The sequence below is a fragment of the Penicillium solitum genome, assembly GCF_028829755.1.
Source record: "Penicillium solitum strain IBT 25940 chromosome Unknown utg000009l_segment0_segment0, whole genome shotgun sequence".
Taxonomy (NCBI): domain Eukaryota; kingdom Fungi; phylum Ascomycota; class Eurotiomycetes; order Eurotiales; family Aspergillaceae; genus Penicillium; species Penicillium solitum.
In genome coordinates, this window is record NW_027072128.1 from 4,120,116 (window position 1) to 4,144,506 (window position 24,391).

At 47.6% G+C, this 24,391-nt stretch overlaps 9 protein-coding genes across 9 annotated transcripts; 4 read left to right on the forward strand and 5 right to left on the reverse strand.

Moving 5' to 3' along the window:
• Window positions 1–1,553: 1,553 nt before the first annotated feature.
• Window positions 1,554–2,522, reverse strand: N7455_012665 (alpha/beta fold hydrolase; the record flags this gene model as incomplete). The annotated part of the gene is made up of 1 exon (XM_040952810.2): window positions 1,554–2,522. The coding sequence occupies one exon, from the start codon at window positions 2,520–2,522 to the stop codon at window positions 1,554–1,556; it is 969 nt and encodes a 322-aa protein (XP_040816946.2).
• Window positions 2,523–3,064: 542 nt separating this feature from the next.
• Window positions 3,065–3,337, reverse strand: N7455_012666 (MFS general substrate transporter; the record flags this gene model as incomplete). The annotated part of the gene is made up of 1 exon (XM_065606943.1): window positions 3,065–3,337. The coding sequence occupies one exon, from the start codon at window positions 3,335–3,337 to the stop codon at window positions 3,065–3,067; it is 273 nt and encodes a 90-aa protein (XP_065460109.1).
• A 3,878-nt stretch (window positions 3,338–7,215) lies between these two features.
• Window positions 7,216–8,157, reverse strand: N7455_012667 (uncharacterized protein; the record flags this gene model as incomplete). Its single annotated transcript, XM_040961668.2, has 1 exon — window positions 7,216–8,157. One exon carries the CDS (start codon window positions 8,155–8,157, stop codon window positions 7,216–7,218), a length of 942 nt encoding a protein of 313 aa, XP_040807915.2.
• An 856-nt stretch (window positions 8,158–9,013) lies between these two features.
• On the reverse strand, window positions 9,014–10,056 carry N7455_012668 (uncharacterized protein; the record flags this gene model as incomplete). The annotated part of the gene is made up of 3 exons (XM_040961637.2): window positions 9,014–9,115; window positions 9,162–9,469; window positions 9,522–10,056. The coding sequence occupies 3 exons, from the start codon at window positions 10,054–10,056 to the stop codon at window positions 9,014–9,016; spliced, it is 945 nt and encodes a 314-aa protein (XP_040807913.2).
• Window positions 10,057–11,557: 1,501 nt separating this feature from the next.
• N7455_012669 (S66 peptidase family protein) lies at window positions 11,558–12,619 on the forward strand (the record flags this gene model as incomplete). Its single annotated transcript, XM_040961642.2, has 1 exon — window positions 11,558–12,619. The coding sequence occupies one exon, from the start codon at window positions 11,558–11,560 to the stop codon at window positions 12,617–12,619; it is 1,062 nt and encodes a 353-aa protein (XP_040807892.1).
• Window positions 12,620–14,831: 2,212 nt separating this feature from the next.
• N7455_012670 (uncharacterized protein) lies at window positions 14,832–16,617 on the forward strand (the record flags this gene model as incomplete). The annotated part of the gene is made up of 3 exons (XM_040961652.2): window positions 14,832–14,933; window positions 14,984–15,478; window positions 15,535–16,617. The coding sequence occupies 3 exons, from the start codon at window positions 14,832–14,834 to the stop codon at window positions 16,615–16,617; spliced, it is 1,680 nt and encodes a 559-aa protein (XP_040807903.2).
• A 1,337-nt stretch (window positions 16,618–17,954) lies between these two features.
• Window positions 17,955–19,011, forward strand: N7455_012671 (uncharacterized protein; the record flags this gene model as incomplete). Its single annotated transcript, XM_040961650.2, has 2 exons — window positions 17,955–18,080; window positions 18,136–19,011. The coding sequence occupies 2 exons, from the start codon at window positions 17,955–17,957 to the stop codon at window positions 19,009–19,011; spliced, it is 1,002 nt and encodes a 333-aa protein (XP_040807901.2).
• A 631-nt stretch (window positions 19,012–19,642) lies between these two features.
• N7455_012672 (uncharacterized protein) lies at window positions 19,643–21,281 on the reverse strand (the record flags this gene model as incomplete). The annotated part of the gene is made up of 2 exons (XM_040961664.2): window positions 21,108–21,281; window positions 19,643–21,049 (listed from the first exon to the last, which is right to left on the reverse strand). The coding sequence occupies exons 1-2, from the start codon at window positions 21,234–21,236 to the stop codon at window positions 19,643–19,645; spliced, it is 1,536 nt and encodes a 511-aa protein (XP_040807914.2). The 5' UTR covers window positions 21,237–21,281.
• Window positions 21,282–23,265: 1,984 nt separating this feature from the next.
• Window positions 23,266–24,257, forward strand: N7455_012673 (CFEM domain-containing protein; the record flags this gene model as incomplete). Its single annotated transcript, XM_040961626.2, has 4 exons — window positions 23,266–23,352; window positions 23,421–23,598; window positions 23,662–23,960; window positions 24,012–24,257. The coding sequence occupies 4 exons, from the start codon at window positions 23,266–23,268 to the stop codon at window positions 24,255–24,257; spliced, it is 810 nt and encodes a 269-aa protein (XP_040807888.1).
• Between the last annotated feature and the right edge of the window lie 134 nt (window positions 24,258–24,391).

A 24,391-nucleotide genomic window follows, 5' to 3' on the forward strand; every position in this document is an offset into this window, starting at 1 on the left:
GCTCGTATCTTATAAGTGGATGAGATCAATGATTCTCTATGTCTAGTGAGAAAGCTAACTGATTATTGTGTAGGTAGGTCTAAATCAATTACGCTGTACGGTCAGTTATCTGATCGAACTTATGTGACAGCTAAATACGGCGTTCCGCTGGAAGAACATCGCTTTGCGCCGCTGCTTTTCAAATCTCATACTAATATAGCACAAAAGGCTGCATTTTATATCTGCAGATATGATCCCACGACGGGGGGAGGCGTTTCTATTTAACGAACTCCCGAAAGAAGAAAATATGTATTGGAACTAAATGGTACGTTTACCCCGGTCTGCCTCGTGTGTTTTGGACGACATGTCCGGATCTAGGTATATCAAAGATCTGGCTGCGGGACTTGATAGAAGAGGTCCAATTCTTGTTTAGGGTCATATCTTATGGTATCAATTCCCAAACTCCGATAACTATATTGGGAATGCATGAATCATATATTATTATGACGCCTCGTAGTTCAATCCGCTGTTTATAGTACTGCCAAGGCGATCTTGGGAACTCGCTCGACTAACTCATAGGTCTCCGAGTCGAAACTCCTAGGTATGATTCCCTTAGTGGATAGTCACTTAGTCCCTCCCCCATATGGAAAGCGAGCTAAGATCGCAAATTTACTCACAGTCTAAGAAATAAACACCGTAAATACTAGCTGTATCCATAGTATTAAATAATTTGATGGCAAGTTTCATCTTCATTTCAAGCCTTATGTGACTATCTATGATTTACACCTCTCTTAAATCAGTTAACAGCCTCACCGTTTTCCACCATCTACGCGGCTATATAGGTTCGGCTGTGAATGAAAGCATATCGTAAATCTGGGCTTGAGGGACGACACTACTGAATGGAAACTTCCTCTTAATTCTGGGTTCACTATTTAGTTATCCCAGTATCCTCGAGATCCGTAAGATCAAGAGGATCAAAAAAACCAACATACACGTTAGCTTTGCACTTGGCGATAGGGATATGCAACCCACAGATGAAGAAAGAGATGAGCAGGAGTTCGGGAATGAAGCTAAATGAAAAAGGGACAGGAGAAGGTTTATAGAAGGGCTGGTCATGGGTTCTTGCAGGCTGATCTTGTTCTAGGTGACGGTAACCTTGGAACGTTCGTCTGATATATAACCAAAACTCTAGGCCCCTCGGGTGAAGCTTTCTTCCACTTTATCCTAAGCATCCTTCCCTCTAATGGGCGTCAGAACAAGCCAGAGAGAAGCAAAAAATGCTCACACTCGGAGTCGAACCGAGGATCTCATGATTACTAGTCATGCGCTTTACCACTAAGCCATGCGAGCTGATTGGTGGAAGCTTCGCACATTTTTGGCATTATTTATTACTGTACTAGGATACTGGCGAAAGTGTGGTAGTCTAGCTGTAAAAGGCATAGTGTCCCGCAAAATAAAGTTCAGCAAATAATTAGGTAAAGAGAGTGTACTTAGAGATGACGGGATGTCTGAGCATGTCGTATTTTGCACTGCCAAAATCTGTGTTCAAGATGGTGTTCAGTGACAGTTAGCCTTTAGGTCGCTAGTTGATGATCAGATGGCAATTTTCTGGAAACGGATGAAGCTCTCTGTAGGACCCAGTGTATCTCATCAGCGACGCGTTCTGGCTCTGTGATCTGAATATTATGGCCACTTTGAGTCGTGGTGGAGAAGCGCGCGTTACTCGACAGATTCAGGAATTCGCACTGAAAGGCCTCTTCACTAGCGTCCCAGCGCTCTAGGTAGTGACGAAAGGCCGCTCGTTCGGCTTCAGTCCCCAACCCTTCTGCCACACCCCGGCGGTACATCCGCTCCTGGTCCTGATGCGAATTGCCCCGGAGCACACTGAGCGGCTGGCCACGGAGGGGGTCTCGCCCAGGGAGGAGTTGCTGTTTCTTAGCTAGGACGGCGCGGCTGATCTGCAGATAGGGCAGCTCGCGGGTGGCCTGTTGCGTATGGTGTGGGCTAGCTTCCTCCGTCATAAGCTCTGCCCACTCGACCTCCGTCAGTCGATAATCGCGGGTCAGCCCGACGACTTCCATATAATCCAGCCCCGCCGTGACGGCTGCGATACAGGGATCGGGCCATGTCTCGAAGAGCATCCGCTCCTGTACGGCATCCACCAGCACCATCCCACAGATCTCCTCGTGCCCGCGGGCGGCAAGAAACTCCCGCGCGATAATTCCGCCCCAGGAATGACCGACCACTAGGTACGGGGGTGGCAGGGCCGCGGCGGCGAGTAGCCGAGACAGCTCATCCACAATTGTTAGTGAGTCCGGCTCGGCAGTAGGGTATGCCTCGCTCTGACCGTAGCCAGTCCGCTCGTATAGCAGCACGGATGCCTCATTCTCGAGATGTCGACACACCGCGCTCCATTCTAGCGCGCTGCTGGTGATCCCGGTAAGAATCACCACAAGCGGAGCGCCGGGCTGCCGAGGAATACCCCGCAATGCGTAGCTCAAGGAGTGGGTTCCGATGTGGGCGGTATGTTGGAAGTGTTCCATAGTAGAAAGAAAGGGTTAGGGGAGGTAGGGAAGGTGAGGCAAATGGTGCGCTCAAACACAGAGGAGAGTAGGAGGGGAAAAGGGGGGCTTCTTATATGACGAAAAATTCCAAGTAATTAGTTAACTAGTTAGAGCGTGGACTAATATGTATGAGTCATGCCACATAAAGCCCTCCAGAGAGCTCCCTAGTCTAGGTATAAACGTGGAAAATATTATTAAGTCTGGTAGAAGCGGATCGCTCATCCCAAACTCCCTTGCTCTAGCGAAAACGCAGTGAATTCGGCTCCTAGTATTCGCACGGTACCACTTCCCTGGGTGCTCGGCCAACGATTGTACAGCGGTCACCCCGCACGTCCTACTGTCTGTTGGTGGTTGGGAAGCTCTCTCTCTCTCTCTCTTCCTCCCTGTGCGGTCGACTAGCCTGCCGTAGTAATCACAATGGCCCTACTAATGACTGATGAGTCGCTGCCGTCGGTTGCAGTCCGCAGTCGACCCTGGACGACACTGGTCGCAATGGACAGCAAAACCGTCCTGTCCAGAGTCTATGCCAGAACAATGACTGCTAGTCCAATGGCGACGTCCTGTGTAGCCAATACAGGCTGAGCAACCAAGTACGCTTGCTGGACTCCCGAACCACCCCCAACACCAATTAGAATCTCAAGGCCAATCAGGGAGGTCGCCGGATGAATGGTGGTCAGCAGCGCTGAACCGGCGATGAGCGCGCAGCTGCCTAAGTATATGAACGGCAGATAGTATCTGGTATAAGGAACGCCAAACCCGGCGATAAGACTGAACACGATGAATCCGGCCACCATGGGAATGGTATAAATGCCAGATCGCAGCAGGCTGCCAAGTCAAACCTCCTGGGACCAAATTGGAATCTACAGAAACCCTTCAGCTGCACAGAACACCAATTGCAGCCTCAGCAGGTAGTAAAGTAAAGAGATATGGATCTGACTTACATAGTACTCGAGAATACTGGCTGTGCCTCCGACAAAAAGGCATACACAGGTGCGCCAACCATCTCTTTTCTCCAGCTCACACGGCGGGGGATCGCCACTGACTACCATAATTAGGGAACGGTGGCCAAGCAGGACCCGGGAATGGAGAGAAGCTTTGCTTCCGTTGCGTGATTATGCCTCAAATTGTGAATTGTACTTGGAGAGATACGACAGCGATATTTATCCCATAATTGGGAAATTTTAGAGGCATTGAGCAAAGATTATTATGCAGAGAGCCTTGATTCACGGGGAAGACTGACGTTGCTGATCGAGACGCATGGTGGTCTGGGCGATCTTCGTTTATCCCAAAGGGGAAGACGTCTATTTATATACTATCCTTACTGCTTATGGCTTATTTGGAATAAGAAGACAGGATCTCTAGAAAAGCGAAATATAAGTAATAAGGATACTAAGGGGTAAGGACACGCAGGATATATGGATACATAGGTACAGGTATAGTTATATATATATATACTAGACAGGTAGTCGATTAATATTTAGCAATCAACTAGGAAACAACAGTCGATAATTTATAAAGTATTAACCAATAGTATAATCAAACAAACATCGAATAAACCTTGTATAAACGAAAAGCTACCGCCTCATAAAAATTGGATTAAAGTCGAATGAATATCAAGGCAACACTTAAATAACCACCCATCAACGTCTACTTAAGATTTAAAAAAAAATACCATTTTATAAACTAGTAGTTATACTATGTAATAGCTTTTAAATATTGTTTTTATAATCAAGGACTATAAAGGCCTCTATTTTAAAAACAGTATTTACAACAGCCTCGTTTTTCGAACAGATATTAGTTTTCAAAAACAATATTAGCGTAAACGGGTAGTGGGTTGATCAGCAGTTTACTGGAACCCTATTCCTCTCGTAATGTGGGCAAGGATGTGCGAGGCTTCCACCAATCAGCTCGCATGGCTTAGTGGTAAAGCGCATGACTAGTAATCATGAGATCCTCGGTTCGACTCCGAGTGTGAGCATTTTTTTGCCTTATTTTCAGGAAGCTGCTTCATACAGTCATTGGACAGTTTTTGCAACCCTTGGCCCACACGGGCATGGAGCTCGGGGAAACCCAAGAAAAGTTTATGATTAGTACCTAGGTACAGGTGGTGGCCACCCATTTTAGGGAGGCGGTATAGATATATAGAGGCGGTGATGAGGGGAAAATTCAATGTTATGCCAGTCACTGTATATATCAACCAGAGTTTAACATTTTAATACGTCGCTCGCATGGCGTGGCCTATTTATTAATGACTATTATCATAAGGTATCTTTTTTGCTAATTCTTGTGAATAGCCTCTTGTAGGCAAAGTTCTGCCAGACTCCCAATAATACGCTCGCATGGCTTAGTGGTAAAGCGCATGACTAGTAATCATGAGATCCTCGGTTCGACTCCGAGTGTGAGCATTTTTTGTCTTTTCTTACCGACACAAGAATAGCCGGGATATAGCGGCGTTGTGCCGTGTTTTTAGTTCATGTGTAGTCCTTTTGCTTAGATATTTGCCCTCATTAATGTTATATTATAGCCTACATATGTAGAGTGTAAGTGGCCGTGCCAAGCGCCCAACACCACTACCGTGGCTAGTTCGAAGGCTGAAGAAATACATATTATGCCTACGGGTTGCCTAAGTACCTTTTGTACATGAAAGTCATATAAAAGATACCTAATTTCTAGATTTTGCGTTTAATGAAAGATTTGCGTTTGCTGGGCACCAACCCACGGTAGCTGTCTTGTGATGTATTTTTCGTGGTTTTTTATATGTATTTTTTCAAGTGTATATATACAAAAGCGGTAAAAAAAAAAGCTACTCTGTGCGCAAAAGACTTTTTTATATAACTATAACCTTTGACAAGAACAGTCGGCTGCTTATGGCTTGTCATATCTTTTTATATATTCTTTTTGTTGCCATAGCAGATACTTTAAGTCCATGGAAAAAAATATAAGCCTTTAAATTCTAGATAGTTACCGGAGTATTTAATTAATAAAATTAGGCAAAAAATGCTCACACTCGGAGTCGAACCGAGGATCTCATGATTACTAGTCATGCGCTTTACCACTAAGCCATGCGAGCGTCTTATTGGAAGTCCAGCCCTTCTTTGCCTACAAAAGGCCAGTCCAAAGTTAATCAAAATTCATTACCCACAAAATAAAATACAACCTTACTATCCTTCCTACGTCTCATGAAGCCGCTTTAAATATCGAAAGGCCGTGAAGTCTATCTAGCACTGCCACATGGTAGGGTGATCTGGACATTATGCGCCCTCGTTTAGCGTTTAGCGAGCGTCTGTAATTTTGCTAACTTTAGGGAATTGATATAAACACATCATCCTCTTTGCATTAGACCTCCCCCCTCACTGATCTGTCGGGCTACTATATCCATGGCTTTGTGATTGTGATATATACATTTCTAGCCTACATATGTAGCAACTTAGTTTTCAATATCATGATAGCGCAGCTTTTTGATCCCCTTGAAATTGATATCCGTGGATATAGTGCTTGAAAATCCAACAGCCGTCGAGTGATAACTATAACTAAATTGTACATCAACGTGGCTTATAGTAACCTAAGAGATCAGGTAGGATTGGGGCGTTTCTATCAATCCTTTCTATGTTGTATGTATCATTCGACGTTGTATGTTATTTCCGAAAACATCTGGAACTGTACGGGTATACCGTACAGAGATATGTTTAGAATAGTAATGATATCATACTTTCACAGAAAAGCAGTCAAGTAGCCTCTTTAGCTCAGTGGTAGAGCGCGTCACTCGTAGTAGAAATACGAACGTATGAAATGACGAGGTCATCGGTTCAATCCCGATAGGAGGCATTCTTCATATTTTTTTATCCATTTTCTTTTTTGGATAGAAATATGCCGTATTGTATCTAGAATCTAGAAACTGCTGATTCGTCAATCTCAGAGAAGCGGTGGTTTTATGAAAATAACTCTTTTATAAGAACCCTTGATAAGAGCAGTTAGCCTACGGCCTCTATGCTTGAGAACGACATAATCTAGTAGGCTCGATGTAGAGGGGGACAGAAGAAGGCGGAGAAAGGTTTAAAATGTGCAGACGACCTTTCCATGTATAACATTTGATTAGACAGCACATCAATATCAAGACAAGACTGTTATTCTTAGCTTATGGATTCCGTGGAAGCTGCTACCCTTCCTATCGTCGAGCTAGCCGCGTTCTTATATTATAGCCCACTAGTTATTTCCTTACTCTTAATCTCACCTAGAGCTAAGTACAGGTATTCGTATATCACCTCGATAGGTAAACGATGAAGAACCGTGTCATTCGAGAACCTGAAATGCGTCTGCTAGCAATGAATTCATGTCATCATCTCAACCATGGGCAATTTTATTATTGCGTTTGGGTACCAGTATAAGTGGGACTGGAAAATGCGTGGTCATTCCTTGCCCGGCTCAGTGTTCCATCAACTGGTCCATGCATAGATCATCGTCTTTATTGTATACACTGCAGCAGGCATACAGGTTACAGCCCTTCCGGGGATAGAAGGCCGGGCCTTCGACTCATAAGATGTAATAGCTAGATTAAAGGCCCCGATTTATGCAATATGAGACACAGTTGAAAATGAAAATCTTGAATGGCTTTCTGTGCTATTGTAGCTGGTATCATTATGAAAATCGAATGCAACGCCCGCTTTAAAAACACTCAATCGTCATCTTCGTCGGGGTCGTAGAGATCAAGGTCCAGCATTGCCTTGGGCTTTGGTTTCGGTGCTGGTGCGGGGACATGCGCCCGCGGCATTCCAGCGGCTGATGACCCGGCTTGAACTGCAGCCTTCGCAGCCTCGCCCGCCTGCTTTGTGCTTTCCGCGGGTTCCACCGGTGCTGGGGGTTCTGCGGCTCCAAGACCCTCAGCTTCACGTAATAACCGCTCCACCTCCTTCTCGGGATCGTCACCAGCAGAAAGCTGGATTTGACCCATCAATCCCATCCGTATCCGTTCCTCCATCGGGTAGGGCAGCATGTAGACCTGGCGCGTAACATTCGCGGACTCGTCCAACCACTGCGTTGCATTTTTGGTGACAGATGCCACTGGCTCTGCGCCCTCCTCTGTTGGTTGTTCTCCATTTGTTCCCGTCATCGTCACATCTTTGTCGGCGAGGGTATTTCCTTGTTCCTGCCGTTTCACAACGCCCGTTGCGGCATCGGCTGCTGCTTCGTGGTTGTATTTGCTGATGCGACGTGCGAAATCCAAGAGTAACCTGTAGTCAATCTCTTTGATTCCCCGTAGCAATGATTTCTTTCCCCCAAGGTCGTCATCGGAGTCAGAATCGAAATCGCTGTCGCTGTCGCCGTTGTCTCCACAAGCTGTGCGGATCTCTTTCTCGAAGCCTTCAATATCCCCCACAATGCCCTTGACTCGGTCCTCGAATTGTTGGGCTTCGTTCCGCAGTCGAAGAATCTTTGCGTGGTTTTCTTGGTGCTGTCGAAGGGTTTCAATGGCGGAGGTTAGCGCATCGTCCGCATCGAGCAGGGCGACAGCTGCTGCGGGGGCTCCTGCAGCAGTGGGAGAGGTTGTGAGGCTAGTCAGAAGAGCATTGAGTTTGGATTCGACATCAGTCAGGGCAGACTGGACAAGTGCGTTCATTGTTGGGTTGTGCTCTTGGGAAAACAGCTCGTGAGGAAATGAACGGGCCGAGCTCCGATTACAGGTCACGTGGATACATATGAGATAAATGTAAATGAATGTAATAATTACATGATGAGTTTCTGATTTTTCTATCCTTTTGAGATTGTATCTGGTGCACAGCTAAATCTCGTCTTTCTTCTGAGTAGTGGGGGTGATAGAACTCCCCCGGGTATATATAACGATCGCCCGGCCACTGGGAACCCCCCCCCCCGGGATTTGCTCAACTTCCAACCTCCAACTTCTGTTTAAATAAAAAATGACCGAGTCAAGTTTGTCTTCCGATCAAGTGGATTCGAGTCCATATGTAACCACCCAGCCTCCTATTTCCCGTTGTGGACATGGCCCAGGACTGATTCTCATACGACCTCTTTGTTACGCGACATGTCAGCAGCAAAATAAGACGCTTGATTCAGAACCTCTCAAAAAATGGACAGAGGAAAGCTTTATAGTGGCATAGATTACCGTGGATGAGAAGTCTGCCATTGACATATCATCTCTACGAGAGCTTCTTCAAGAAGCTGAGCCTGGGTTAACAGACAGGCTAGAGTGCGAGGAAAAGGTTGGATTGATAGGTACAGAAGTGTGAACCCGACTATTTAACTGGTCTCTACTGACTTCAGATCAGTCTATGGATCAAAGAAAGATTATGCTCCCCAATTTGAGGACAGTCTGCAAGGTGCACTAGCTCAAGACACGGCTCTGATCGCCGCAGTATTCTTCGACTCTTGGGACATTCCATTCTTCCAGTCAGCCTTCCAGTCAGCCCTATTCCAGCTGTCTCGCCCAATGGAAAGTGGGACGAAGGAAGGTCAAACTACACACATATCGCATAGATCAAGGTAATCACCACGGCCTGTAAGGTTTGCAACGGTATAGCAGCGGCTGGCTTCTCCGCCAACGCATCCTCCATCTTATCCTATGTTAGTGTTGCGTGTTCCTCATACAATACGCGGAGTTCTCACTATTTTTGGCATCAAGGATCGAGTCAACTCCTGGTTAATTGCATATGGGACTAGATGGTGGCGATTAGCATTCTGCATCCATATAGATAGATTGGCCAAAGCGCTTGTCAGCAGTGTGGTCTGTTTGCCGGGGGCAAATGTGGGGACATGTAACAACGGCCATGCTTGGTGGAAATGATCGAATTCAGCCGATTTGACCTGTGCATTAATAAACTGGACTTGACTTGTGATTGTCTCGTGCAGCTGCAGCCACCGGCTGGATGATGCATGGGTAGAAAAAGCCGTGGTGCTCATTCTCCCCGGCGTACCTGCGTCATATCTTTAGAGGAAAAAATGCAGGTTATTTGGGCTTTGACTTACCGGAAGAAGCATGACTCATCGCAATACTTCCATTCTCATTAATTTGCATCTCCGAGGGCTGCTCTATGGGGAAATGATCACCAGCTTCTGAGGAATGTGGGGGAGGCGGCCCAAAGGGAAAGCTCAGTAGCGAGGATAGTTCACCAGAGTAAAATGATGGGCTTTTGCTCAGAGAGGTGTTAGGCATGGGGATAATTGGCATCATCGCGATGCACGGGTCCGGCAGAGGTCGCAATGGATCTTGCTCCGTGGACACCGAGGGCTGGCGAGTATTCGAGACGCTATTGCTACTACTTCTATTAACAGGAGCAGTCCAATCTAGTCGCATCGGAGAAGTGTCCCTGGTCCTCGATATATTTCCGGTCTCACATCTGTCCGGGTCTTCTTGTTCGTCTGTCGGCAGGCTGGATAGGCTGGATATGCAGAAAACTGCCTCTGTTACCGTGGGATAGGGGGCCTTGGAGTTAGATGTACGAGCAACCGCGTCAAAATGGCTAAGATCTGATGGAGCAACCGCCATCACGAATGAGGCCATTGATGAAGGTCATTGCAGCACGAGGGGAGATCTTTCTCTACCTAAGGGGAAATATGCTTCGTGGCAGGGTTACATCATGCCGTATAGGTAACTAATGGCGGAATTTCCATTAGCTCTGGTTCGTGGAAGTAGTTCTTTGTCTTTGATTACCTCACACTAAGGGGATGTCGCCCCTGGACAATAATTAGATGCATGTTCGCTTGTATGTTACAGCATGAGCGCCCTTGTTCTCCTCGGTTGTGTGTTGGATCCAGAACGTGCTTTGTTAGCCTCAAATCACTGAGCCGAGGTATTGTGCTCAACAATGGGATGCTTACTGGAGGCTCCAATATTTCTCACATCCTCTTTTAAGCGTTCTAGTTCAGCTCGACGAGCCACGCAGACAGCCATCATCCGTTATTATGGCTTGGGGGTGCTTATTCCCGATGCTAGGCAGTACCAAAAGTGGGCCCCGTTTGTCTGTAAGAAACACTGCTCCACTTTAGCCCTTTTATTTCGGTTGAAATGGCCACCATACATAGATATTCCGCACCTTAAGGTATCATCCACAGTGCGGGCAGCTTTAAGTCAGATAAGGTATGCCAAGGCGATTGGGTGGTCAGGGCCCACAGGCAATGCAATGTCTGGCGTGTATAGGTGTTGGTGATCACGTGACTAGCATGTGATCTGTCATGTGGAATATCAATACAGAGTATTTGATTCTCTCCACAATCTTCTTCTTCAAGAATACAGAAGACGACAGTGAGGTTCGGGTCAAAACTCGAATTTTACCCAGCAGAAATAGGGCGATATGCCTGATGTAGTACGCAAACCAGAAAGGAATCAACATTTCCTAAATTTATATGGAGAACCTCGTTTGATTGGCCTAGAAGTGTAAGCGGTAGCCTATGCGGTGAAGTGAATTAATTGGTGGGGCGGTTTTGTCTCAAGCCTCACTACCGTCCTCCGTATCCATGCTCACCCCTGCTAACCCTTCTGCTCAGTGAGCGGACGAAATAATTTCTGGTTGAAGGTCTGGGGGATGCCGGGGTATTTGAAATGCACGTGACTTCGTGGTCTCAGTTCCTGGGACCTTGGGTGTTTCTGGAAGACGACGGCCGAAATGAACCTGTATCGCCAGGACAGGCGAAAGAGCCGGGCACGCCGCTAGCTCGCTGGCTATGCCGGACCCTACACCAACCAAATATGGGTTGGTTGCTTGCGGGATATGATAAGATGTCGTAAGATGGGCACTTGAGCCCAATCAAAAGTTGTAAGCACTAAACTGCTAATAGATCGGCTACGTTATTCTTGGAAAATTGACGTGCTTGTCTGATTCAGGCTGTGCCTGACAGGCCTCGCAATCTATGGATCATCTAAGACCGCGACTGACCTCCTTATCCTCCACATTCCCTCTACGATCATAACTCATCTAATCCAAACAGAACTCAAAGTCATTGTGAGGAGATATTGTCGTAAATTTCCGCCTACCAAAGATTTACCCTACCCCAACTCAAAGAGAATGCATCCAATCATTCCCAGAGCCCTGAAGAGAGGGGACACAGTTGCCTTCGTCAGTCCCTCCGCACGTCTGAATGATATCCTGCCCGGCCCCCTCGAGCGTGGAAGAGCATATGTCGAGTCTCTAGGCTTTAAAGTGCGGATATTCTACACAGCTCTCGCAGCAGACGCTGGTATTGCCAAGTCGATCCGTACCCGCTGCGAGGAGCTTCATGCGGCTTTCCGCGACAGCGCGATCACCGCCATTATTTGCACGATAGGTGGCGACCATGCCAATGAGATGCTACCATTCCTCGACTATTCCCTAATCCAATCGCATCCTAAGATTTTTGTTGGATACAGCGATACCACTTTCCTCCATTATGCGATTAACTCTCGCACCGGCTTGCGCACATTCTACGGACCGTCCATCTTGACAGACATCTCCGACTTTCCGACACCCATGCAGTTCACCGTCGATCACTTTCTCCATGTCCTGACGAAGGCGGGGGATCCAGTAGGCCCTCTACCTCGCTCGCCTATCTACTCGATGGAACACAACGACTTTCTTTTTGGCGAAGAGGCCTCCGAGAAACCACATGAGGTTGCTGCATCGCCATCGTGGCGTTGGCTTCGCAGCGGTCGTGCCACTGGTCAGCTCTACGGGGGTACTGTTTCCTGTCTTGTGCGGCTTCAGGGGACCAACTATGCCCCTGGTTCTTGGAAAGGGAAAATTCTATTCCTGGAGTCCTCTATGGGCGACGATATAAGCCTTCCCTATTCCGTCACCGATTTCCGCAGCAGCCTAGTTGATCTTGCGTTATCGGGCGCGCTGCACGACATCAGTGGAATGGCCATCGGAAGAGGATATAAGTATGATCGCCAAATGCAGGACGAGATCGCTGGGGTTATTGGGGAGATTTTTGATGTTATTGTTGCCCGAGAGCCCGAGGGGTTGCCAATAGTGATGAACGTCGACTTTGGCCATACAAGCCCGCTTCTGACTTTACCTATCGGCGCACTCGCTCAAATGGACTCCCATACTGATGAGTTCATGATTTTGGAGCCAGGAGTGCAGGCCTAGTGGATGGGAGGTTTATCCATATTCCTTCCGTTGTCTGGTCTAGCGCTGGAACACCAACATGGGCTGTCTCTTTACGAATCCATTCGCACAATTTGCTTTCGTCCTAGTATATAAACCACTGCAGCTAGACAATCCCTCTGTGCATTTGCCTCCCAGCTAGAGGCGAAACAACCAGGGTCGACCGCACATTAATGACGCCAGCCTTTCGTTAAGGGGACAACGGTCAATAGTGCTAGGTGAGCGACTGCATTTAGATAGGACTAGCGAGGTGCATTTTATTGAGGCAAGCTGCTGACTTAGCTAATCTCCGCTTTGCTCAGGTCGTATGTAGTAAGTGGATCAGGCTACTCAGTTAAGGCTCAGTGAGTACTCAAACGGAAAGGGAAACCCCTGGAGCGCGGCCTAAAATCCGATGTATATGAAAGGTATAGGGATCTGAGGTAATATAAACCGCTCCTTTGTCATCCCGTTCCTCCACGCCTAGAGCCGTTAGACCGACTGCTTGAAATTGGCCTAGAAGGCCAGTGCTGACCATGAATTCGGTCACAATTTTGCGAGCCTCCAGCCTTGTCGGGAGTTCGTCTCGACGGAGAGCGATTCCCTGATCGGACAGAGCGCTTCTCATCCTGTCGCGCTCACTGGTGCAACGGGCACTCGAGCAAGACGTGAACCACTGTTTGGTTCCCGAGGTCGCAACCACACCGCGCTGACTCACGTCGGTTGATGCGACTCAGATAAGCACCCAGGCTAATTCGCCCCGTGCGTAGCTGCATCAAAATTGACGCCGTTGCTTTGCGTAGGCCTGACCAGTATTCCAACGTCTTCTTTGTCGGTGTTTCGATCAAGCGTCTCGTCGGTCCGCTGGTTGCCTCCTTCGCCCACGTTCTCTCCCACTCAAACTTCGCCCGGGTTAGAGTGGGTTGTGCCGAAGTCTAGTCTTCAAGTATTGAACGTAGTATATTAAAATGGCGCGCCACTTCGCGAATTGAAGAGATTTCTTTATTCTTAAAAACCTAGATAGCTAAAAGAATCCTACCCTCTTACTCTATTGAATTGCTAGAGGATCGGGAGCGAATTGGTGGCATGGTGGGTGGTTGAACTAACTAAGTGCTAATTCATAGACGCGTTTTAGGTGGGGTGGCCGGCTGGCTTATATGGCCGACTCGCTTGCCGATTACGTTAAACTAGATACTAACCTTACTAGATACTAAATTACTACTAAACTAGCCGCTAGACTAGGTACTAGACTAGATGCTATACTATATGCTAAATTACTACTAAACTAGGTGCTAAACTAAGTGCTAAACTAGATGCTAAACCAGATACTAGTCTATATACTAGCATATATAGCTATCCCCACCTCTAGGGATAATGCTTTTATATAATATAATACTTTTATATTCGATTTTAAAGAAACTTTGTATAGCGATATATTACCTGCGTAGGGGAAACGATTCGAGTACCGTGTGCCAGCAGCGGGCGCTGAGAGTGCCGCGAAACTCCAGAATGAGCATGAAGTGCCTTTTAACCAGATGTTTGAGTATAAGATTTGTGAGGTGGATGATTGAGGAATTAATTGACTGTAACACACTACTCCGTATGGAAGTCAACAATCGTATGTAAGTCAACAATCGTATGTAAGTCAACAATCGTATGTAAGTCAACAATCGTATGTAAGTCAACAATCGTATGTAAGTCAACAATCGTATGTAAGTCAACAATCGTATATAAATTTCGGAATCTCCGGCTGACATTTGTGATGTTGCAGTCGGACTACCCCGCAGAGGCTGTGCTCGCCAATAATTTCCTATACTTTATAGCGGAGCTCACCCCGGATTTAGTGTAGCGTTGGTGGATTGGAATACGGATTCTGGGGAAACTGGTCTTTTATTGGTGTGCTATCACCGAGCCCGAAATCGATGTCTCGCTTTGACATCATCGCGCATTTGGGTCGCAAAAAGGAACTGACCGCCGACTTGGATTACTTGGATTACCATGATTGGGAGGGAAGTCTACTAGTATGTCTCCCGAGGTCTCGGTCTGCGTTGGATTTATCAGATACTCCACTCGGACCTATAGATAAAATACATAAGCTTACTATTATTTATAACCGGGTCTGACTTTGGGGTTCTTGACTAGCATTAATATAAGCCCAGAAAACTCGACTGATCCTCTCTTCCCTGCGTTTTTATTCTGCTTTTCTGAGATCAAGATGGTCATCGTGTTACTGCTAACGCTGGCTTCAGCGTGTCTGGCCTCTAAATTACCCGTTGTTGATCTGGGATATGAGCTACACCAAGCAATTTCATTCAATGTCAGTGGCGCCTTATTTGGTTTGATTTTCCTGACTGACGTTCAAAATAGAGCTCCCATGGTCTCTATAATTTCAGCAATATCCGCTATGCGGCACCTCCAGTTGGCGACCTGCGATTCCAGGCACCTATACTTCCACAACAAAACAGAGAACACATCCAGAATGGCTCACTGGGTAGGATATGCCCACAGGCAGCCCCACTGTGGTCGACAAATGTCCAACAATCCTTCCTCTTGAGCTACTTCTATAACCAGTCCTTCTCCCTATCCACCAACATCTCTTCCTATGGGTACAAGCCGGCAGAGCAAGACCCACGCACCACAGAGGACTGTCTATTCCTTGACGTCGTTGTCCCCCAAAAGATATTCGAACGCGCCAAAGGTAAAGCCGCAGTATCCCGAAAGAACTTGGCACCGGTGCTGGTGTGGATTTATGGCGGAGGGTATGTGGGTGGAGACAAGGGCAGCTCAGACCCGACTGGGTTGATCCAGCGAAGTAGGCTGGGAAATGATGATGGGATTGTTTACGTTGCCTTGAATTATCGAGTAAGTTGAGCAGCACTCCTAGCTTGGTCTTTGTGGGAATACTAATTTCTCTAAAGTTGGGTGCATTTGGCTGGCTTGGTGGTGACAGCATCACAGCCAATGGCACCGCCAACGCAGCACTCCATGATCAACGGTTTGCTCTTGACTGGGTATATAAGAACATCCATCTTTTCGGCGGGGATGCAACCCGAGTCACAGTTATGGGAGAGTCTGCCGGAGCAGGATCAATCCTTCATCAGATCACCGCCTATGGAGGCACACGGGGTGCTGTACCCTTCCAACAAGCGATCTTGCAGAGCCCGGGTTGGGTCCCAGTCATTGGCGAAGAGCAACAAGAAGACACGCTGCAACAGTTTTTAGGGATTCTCAATGTCAGCACGATTGAACAAGCCCGGAAATTGTCATCCGACAAATTAATCGCCGCCAATGCGTACCAGATCGCGACCAAGTCTGAGTGGGGACAATTTACCTACGGTCCCGTTGTGGACGGCAGCTTTGTGCCTGCTTTGCCAGGGCAACTTTTGCTTTCGGGCGATTTCGATCATAACCTGAATATCATGGTCGGCCATAACGCGAATGAAGGGTTGGTCTTCACTTCGCCGGACAGCATCAATAGGACCGGTCTGGCAATTCAAATGAAGACCTTGTCACCGAATACTCCAACCAACGTGTCCGACTTTGTCTTGGATGTCCTCTATCCACCGGTCTATAACGGCTCCTATGGGTACACTGACTCGATCGCGCGCACGGCGCTCGTCATCTCCGATCTTATCTTCCAGTGTAATACGGATTATATCAACCGCGCTTTCTACAATGAGACCTATGCATATGAGTTTAGCATTCCGCCCGCGCTACATGGACAGGATGTCTCGTACACCTTCTATAACAATGGGAGTAGCTCTTCCTCTTCGCTCTCGGGGGTCGCCAATGTGACGGTGGCGTTGGCTATGCAGGACTATTTTACTAGCTTTGTCCAGCATGGCGCACCGAAATCCCATCTGGCCCCGGTCTTCAGAAAACATGGCCAGCATGCACAGCTCATGAACATTGGCAATCATACCATCCAGCCGACGCGGGATCCGACCAATAACGCACGCTGTCGGTTCTGGCAGACTGCGCCCTATTACAAACCGACCTGAGCATGGGTTGTCGTATAGAAATGATGTACGGAGTACATAGGATGTTTAATAAATAGCCAAGGTCAATTGGTGGGACTCCAGAGGTAGGTTTGGAACTGATTGGGAGAATAAATTGGGGATTGGCAAAATATCCTTATACACTCTCCGCATGTTGTATAAACCCCATCTGCTGGATTGAGGCCGATTGGACTATGAAGGAAGCAATGAAGTCAAATGAACAATTCCGAGACATGAAACTTGAACAAAATTACCGACCCAATTAGCCAACGTTGTGCAGCTCGTATTATTTGATCCGTGCCGGCATCGGACATTTTGATTGGGAGAAAGCGCCATTGCACAATCGAATGGGACCAAGGTGTAAGAGCTAGAGCTCTTTTATTTAAGACTTACACCAATCCTTATCACTCTTGGCTAACGCTAATAATATTCTAGTGCCAAATGCAAGCCTTTTCAGGGTCCAAACTTGCATTTTTAATCTTTATCGGACGATAACTTGACCACTTGATTACCGGCTACATTAAGGGTTGGCACTCGAATGAATATAATATCGATTTATAGCCCTAGAGGACATTCCCGGCGCCTATTGGAATACGACCCACAAAAAAAGTCGGGTTGGTCAGGAGTGTTCTTTTTACACTACGGTGTGTTAATAATGTCACTGGCCCCGGGGTTAGGGGCGGCTAAATGATCTAGTTATGTAGAGTGTGGGATCCTTCCCAAGGTTTAATATCAGCACTGTTCTAATATATTAATCTACCTCTCAAGGTTACATATCGGCAAGTCCGGTTGAGAATGAAAGAGAGTAAGAAAAAGAAAAAGAAAAAGAAAAAGGCATTTGAGACATTTCCTGTGGAGTTCCTTGACTCTGATTGATTTAGGAACAATTGAAACTACAGTAGAGAGTCAAAGATACTAAGAATAGCCCCCCTATGCCCCCCCTCCTTATGTCCAACTTTGGAAGGCAGCCACTAAAAAACGAGTGAAACATCAGATGTGGGGGCCAAAGCCAACGCTAAGCTTTTTCTGCCTTTTCACGTCTCAAAGTCTATTTCCAGGCAACGATGATTCTTTTGTTATGTACGGAGTAGTTATAGTCTTCTTAGACAGTCTTATATATCTTATATATATAATAATAATAATATTTATATCGTATATTAAAGATAGGTAGTTCCCAGGGTTGGAGCTTAAATCTACTTTAACTCCTCTTTAGCTCTCTCTCTCTCTCTCTCTTCTTCTTCTTCTCTCCCCTGTCCCCTTTTCACTCTCTTTGTCTCCTTCATCTTTAGTCCATTTGTTTCTTTCATATCCTCTTTCCTTCATATCCCAAATCTTCCACCATGCAGCTGCTGTGGGCAATCCTCATAGGAAGTGCCCTCGCTTCCTCCATCCCGGGTTCTCATCAACTCCGACTTCCTTTCGTTCCTCCTTCTGATAACCTTGAAAATGGCGTCAGATCAAGACTCGTGAGTCATATTATTCTGTTATCAACTTCATCGCAAGTATACTAATATAACACAGTCTATCGATTTGTCCATTCAGAATGGAAGCCTATACGCCAATGAACACCAACTATATCCTCCATCAGTGATAACGCAACTCAATGCGCCCCTCTACGAAGGCCTGGACCAAATTGATCCCAGTGATAACACCGCGGAATTATCTTACACGCTCGAGACCGAACCCCTCCCCAGAGACGAAATAGGACCCATCGCGGATATGATCCGCGTGCGAATCGAGTTATTCGATCTGCAGGGCAACCTGGTGTCACCGGACGCAGTAGCCGTCGACCTTCTCGCCTACCAAAGCGGAAAGTACGGCATGACCCGCATCCGTGTCGAACCAGCCCGCGGCAGCGATCAGGATGATAATACCTACCAGAAGAGCCAGTCGTGGGTGGTGAACTACTGGAGAACACAATTCGGTTCCGTTTTCGATAAGCCGAGGAGCAAGTCCAGGACCACGATGCCAACCCACGATTCGGCCCCAACGGAACCTTCCACCCAGAACGGTGCTACCAAGGTCATCAGCGGTGGAACTGCAACCCAATTGGGATCGAAAACTCGTTTCTTTTCGTTCTGGGCTACTCCGGCTCACCTCCACCACCACGCTGAACACCGTCGGCCTCACCACAAACACCACCCCAAGCACTCCTTTATGCACATCATCCGTCCCATCGTTCTTCCTGCTTTGCTGGGTACTGTCGCCGGGCTATTGTCCTGTTTGGTTGGATTCGTCTTTGGAAGCCTGCTGATGTCCTTGGCGGCGCGCCTTGGATGGCAGAAGGTACTAGGCCACAAATCACGGATTATCTCGGTGGAAGAAGGCGCAGTTTCCGAGAAGGCCCTCATGATGCCGCATGTTTACACGACAGACGCGTCCGAGTCGAATGTATGACTAGATCAGGACGATATCGGCGGCATCTGATTTTCGGCTTCTTGTACGGCGTTTTCTTGATTTTACATACCCTCATACCACTGTTTTTTTCTTTCTTTTCTTTCTGTTATCCACATCTCTTGTTACTGATCTGTATCTATGACTCTAAATGAGCATCTGAAATATACCCGATGTCACGCTCTCCTCATACACATTTTTTCTCATTTGCACAATCAACAAGGCCGGCTGGCCCAATGGCAAGGCGCTTGACTACGAATCAAGAGATTGCAGGTTCGATCCCTGCGTCGGTCAACAACTTTTTGCTTTCTGGTCTGCCAGATGAAAATTTTTGTTCGGACTCCACCGGACCCAGCCCGAGCCGGGTTCGGCACGGTGTCGCGGATGTTAGGCATCCGTATTAAAAGGTTTCATATTGCCACCTAGGCATCCAGTCTCATGGGCTTGAGGTTGAGATGTTTGGTTTTGCCAAGTACGGATTAGTACTCCGTACATTCAAAAAGAATTGGACTTCAGGCCCACTTTTCCACTTTTCATGACCTGGGATATAAAATATGTCTACTCCGTACGGCGTACAACATACATTAAATTTTATATGCTACCTAGGTAACCAGTAATGAGGAATCATAAGCTATCAACACTTGCGGTCAAACCACATCTTCTCTCCATTCAAAGCGGGCTCCAGATCTATGCCTATTGCCGTGGTAATTCCATTGGAACCCACGATGAATTCCGTGGCGTAGTAATCGGAGAGAGATCCAATATTCTTGGGCTGGTAGTAATGCGCCACAAAGAACTCCCCGCTGACATGAGCGAGAGTGATAAGGGAAGGTACAGCACGGTCTAGTAGATCTGCACCCAAACACCCATTTCCGAGGGATAAAGTGATGGAACCGTACGCGGGATTCTCGTATTTTCCCGCGTACTGGTCTAGTGGTAGAGAATGGGAAATAACAGGATCAGGCAGAGACGGATAAAGCCGTTTGATGGCTTCTTCCATACACCTGGACTGGGCTCCGATCTTCCTATTTTCTGCTTCGGTCGCCTGGCCCCCTGAGTACGGGATCCCCGACCCACCGAAAATCCGATCCAGAAGGTGCATGTAGATCTCCACCTGCGCATTTCGGGAATCGGTTGTGTTCCCCATCATAGCAAAGCCGAAGCCCTTGCTTGGTAGGAAGCCCACCATGATGCCGAATCCGGGCCAACTTCCGCTGTGCCAGTAGAGAGGCTCGCCGCGGTAACTATCCACGAACCATCCCAGGGCATAGAGATGACATGGGGCCGGAGGTGGTCCGATGAGCTCATCCCAATTCGTGACTATCGTGCGTGGCTTTAAGAGTTCTGCCCGGCCCTGTGGAGAGATGGGACCCTTTTGGTAGATCATTGCGCGTAGCCACTTGGTGTACTCGAGCACGCTGCTCACCATGGCACCGGCGCCAGTCACAGCGGCATCATTCATGTATGGTTCTGCGATGTAGGTGTCTGTGTCTGGGTCCCAGGTGTATCCTTGCACGAGTCGAGGACGAAGAGATGGGTCCCGCGAGACATCTGTCACAGAGAAATAGGTATCGTCCATCCCCAATGGATCCCAAATGCTTTCCTTGAGAGTCTCGCCGAGAGTTCTGCCTTCGATTTGTTCCAATGCATGAGATACCGCCATATACATGTGGTTGTTGTAAGAGAAGGTAGTGCGGGGAGCATAGGCCATAGGAAGATGTCGCAAATTTCGAACTGCTTCGCGGAGGGACCTCTGAGGATGCACTAAATTTAAACAAGTGTTGTGAGTTGATAGCCCTGAGCGGTGGGATAGAGCATCTTCTATGGTAGTATGCATTGTGCTGTAATCGTTCTCCAGCACAAAGTCATCTCTTAGTATGGAGGCAATTGGTGTGTCCCAGCGAAGCGGGGATTCGGCATTCTTGCTATCATCGATGGCGAGAGACATGGCCGCTGCGGTGAATGCTTTGGTGGTGCTACAAGTCGAGAAAAGAGAATCGGTGGTCATCTTGCGATTAGGAAACTCGGCGAATCCATACGCCTATAAAATATGGTTTAGTGATCTGTGATAATCAACTTATTCATGGATGTTTCCATACTTTTGACCAGGTGCTGGAGCCATGAACCACTGCTATGGATAGTCCCGGGACTTTCCATTTGTCCATGTGCTGCTGTACCAAGGCATCGAGCCCCGAAGTCAATGGGGAGTTTGAACTTCTGAGAACCATGGCGAACCGAACTGGGTTTGCAGAGTGATAATTGGAAGTATCTCGTACTGGATGTTCGAATTTTGAAGTTGAAGGGTTTGAAGAGAGGCAGTCCAGATAAGCACCCTGGTCCAGGCAGTAGCGTTAACTGAACCCGATGTAACGTTAATATCATGAGTACATGTTGGAATTTACCAGTCGACTCTATAGATTACAACAGATTCCCATTGTTAACATGGTATACTAGCAGAATCTCAGCCTTGGGGGGAGTGGAGTCCGGGGTAGCTCAGCCACGAGGGCATAGGAAGCCAGGGATAGCGATTAAAATTTGCCAAGGGGTCAAAGGGTGAGCTTATGCAGGTTCCCAGGTAAACTGTCAAGTGGCGTTGATGTTTACACGAATAGGAGCTTCAATTGTTGCAGGCTCAGACGGGAACGTGCTGGTGAGTATCCGTGGACAGAGTCTCCGTACAGCTGCATTTACTACATATGTACTCTGTACGGAGTATACATATGCTGAACTTGCTTGGCGCTTAAGCCCAGACTGTATCAAAATGTCAACCAGACGTGTATAATTAATGAAAAAAAAATACTAAGTAGGACTGGGACTTGTCATCATGGTCGCAATCACAATTTCACGTGATGCTGTCAAGCCCAGTATAAGGACTTTGCAGTCAAATCACATGTAGGGTGCACCTCCAGCATTTAATATTATATTGTATGGAAGTAGGGAGCACTCTATCGCCACAATCAATTTGATTTTTCGTAATACTATGTGCATTATCTGTATGTGGAGTACGTACAGAGTAGTGTATCTCGCGTCCAATGTGGATGTTTGATTCTGATCTGCGAAAGATTTGAATAGTTTGAAAGGGAAAAAAGGAAAAAAAAGAGAAGATCCAAAGATTATTTCAATTCTAATAGTTATTATGTATCTCAAATCTACCAATCCCTTCCTTTCCAGGTGGAAAGGGGTATCCCTTGACAAAACTTGAAACAAGCCTTGGATCAACACACTGTAGATAACCTGTAAACAGAGTATTCCGTACGGAGTACTCCGTACCCACGAAGTACATACATAATAATAAAAGGGTCCACGGGGAATAACTAGCTACAAGGACTCTATAATCATCGTAGTCATAGTAATGGTAAAGTGTGGCGGTGTGCTCAGCCACAAATCGTGTCTCAAATCAAACTGAGTTTTCTATTTTCAATAGTGCGATCGGATTGTCTCCGACTAGTATTCGACCCTTCAGATTCGTACCGGCTTGACCCCCGATTTGGATCTGCCGATCTCCACCTGTTCGGACCTCCAAAGAGATACACCTAGGTACCACTCCACGGTACGGTACAATGGAGTTCAAATCGGTGAAAACCGAGGGGAAAAAGGAAAACCTTATGGAGTACCTGATGAACCATTGTCAACCTTGGTTAACCGGGGCCCCCTTAATAATGCAGCCAAACGGACAACTCCGTCGGTAAAATGGGAGGGCTCCAATAATGGAAAACATGGAAAAAAAAGAAAAAGAAAAAGCCAAAAATCTGAAATCCAATTCACAGATGGGGCCCCCTGGCGATTGGTGAACCTATGAGATCGACATGGAGAAGGGGTGCGAGCTATCTCCGGGTCGATCTTCCCCCATTTCAGAGAGCAGATCCAGGATTTGGATATTGTGATGACTTCATATGGGTCAGGCAATTGATTCTTTCTCGCTCTCATCGCCACGTTGGGTAGCATAACAACCCCAACTGGCCCTGCGGACCCTGCGGGCCCTGCGAGGCAATCCACACCTGCGTTGGTGATTGGACTTTACCCTTCGCTTCGTCCACTTTCTTCCTCTTTGGTTCACTATGGAGACTTCAATTTGTCGTCTGGGGCAGGTGGCTGGTGAGCTTTGATGCAGAGTTTGTTTTTGTTTTTCAGGGCTCTCTCTTTATAAAACGAATCCCCAGCTCCAGATTTCTTTCGGTTTCCACTCTATCATAAAATTCCTCCTTCTTCCAACACTCACCTCCAGAATCCTCAATTCCTTTCCCCTAATCTCCAATCATGAAGTCCTTCTCCCCCGTTGCTCTGGCCTTGATGGCCGCCTTTGGCATGGTCGCCGCTGAGGAACTTTCCGCCTCTGAGTGTGCTGTGAGTTCAAATTTCCCTCATCACATATTGAGTTAATATGGTCAATGCTAATTCCACCCTGTCTATAGTCCATGTGTCTCTCCAACATGAGCAAGCAGGCCTCCGACTTGGGTTGCAAGGCTGGTGACCTCGCCTGCCTGTGCAAGAGCGATAACTACAAGTTCGGTATCCGTGACTGCACCAAGGAGGCCTGCCCCAGCGACGATGCCGAGAAGGTTCTCGCTATGGCCGTCGCCAAGTGCCCTGGTATGTAACTGCCATTAAATCATTTCCTAATACTTGATCTGGTATCCTAACATTATATCTCAGGCGGTGTTGCTGGCTCTGACGCCAGCTCCAGCTCTTCCGGCTCTGGCTCTAGCTCCACCTCCGGCTCCGACTCCAGCTCTACCTCTGGCTCTGGTGACTCCACTACCACTGGATCCGACGCCAGCGTGACTGGCACTGGCGCAGCTGGCTCCAAGACTGCCACCGGCTCCGACGCCAACGCTACTGGCACTGACGCCTCTGGCTCCAAGACTGCCACTGGCACTGGCGCCTCTGGCTCCGGTGCTAGCGGCTCTGCTAGCGGCTCTGCTACCGCCACTAGCTCCGTTACCACCGTCACCGTAAGACACGCTCCATCTTCTTCCTGAAAATCACGCTGACCATATCTCTAGAGCACTGACGCCTCCGGCTCCATGGTGACCAAGACCAGCACTGGCGTCTCTTCCACCTCCACTGGCTCCGGCAGCGGCTCTGACTCCGAGTCTGGCTCTGACTCCAGCTCCGGCTCCGACGGCTCTGCCTCCAGCTCTGCCGGCGCTGCTTCCTCCACCACCAGCGATGGTGCTGCTGCCCCCATGGCCACTGTTGGCAGTGGTGCTATGGGTGTCCTCGGCATGCTCGCTATCCTCGCTCTGTAAATTTCCCACATGCGAAGGCGTAGAGTCCACTCTCATGTACTCCATGTTAATTTATGGGTTATGATTCTTGTGTCGCCGTCTGGCTTGTATAGGTACACTATGGAACGGGTTCATGATGGGTACAATTATGTTTT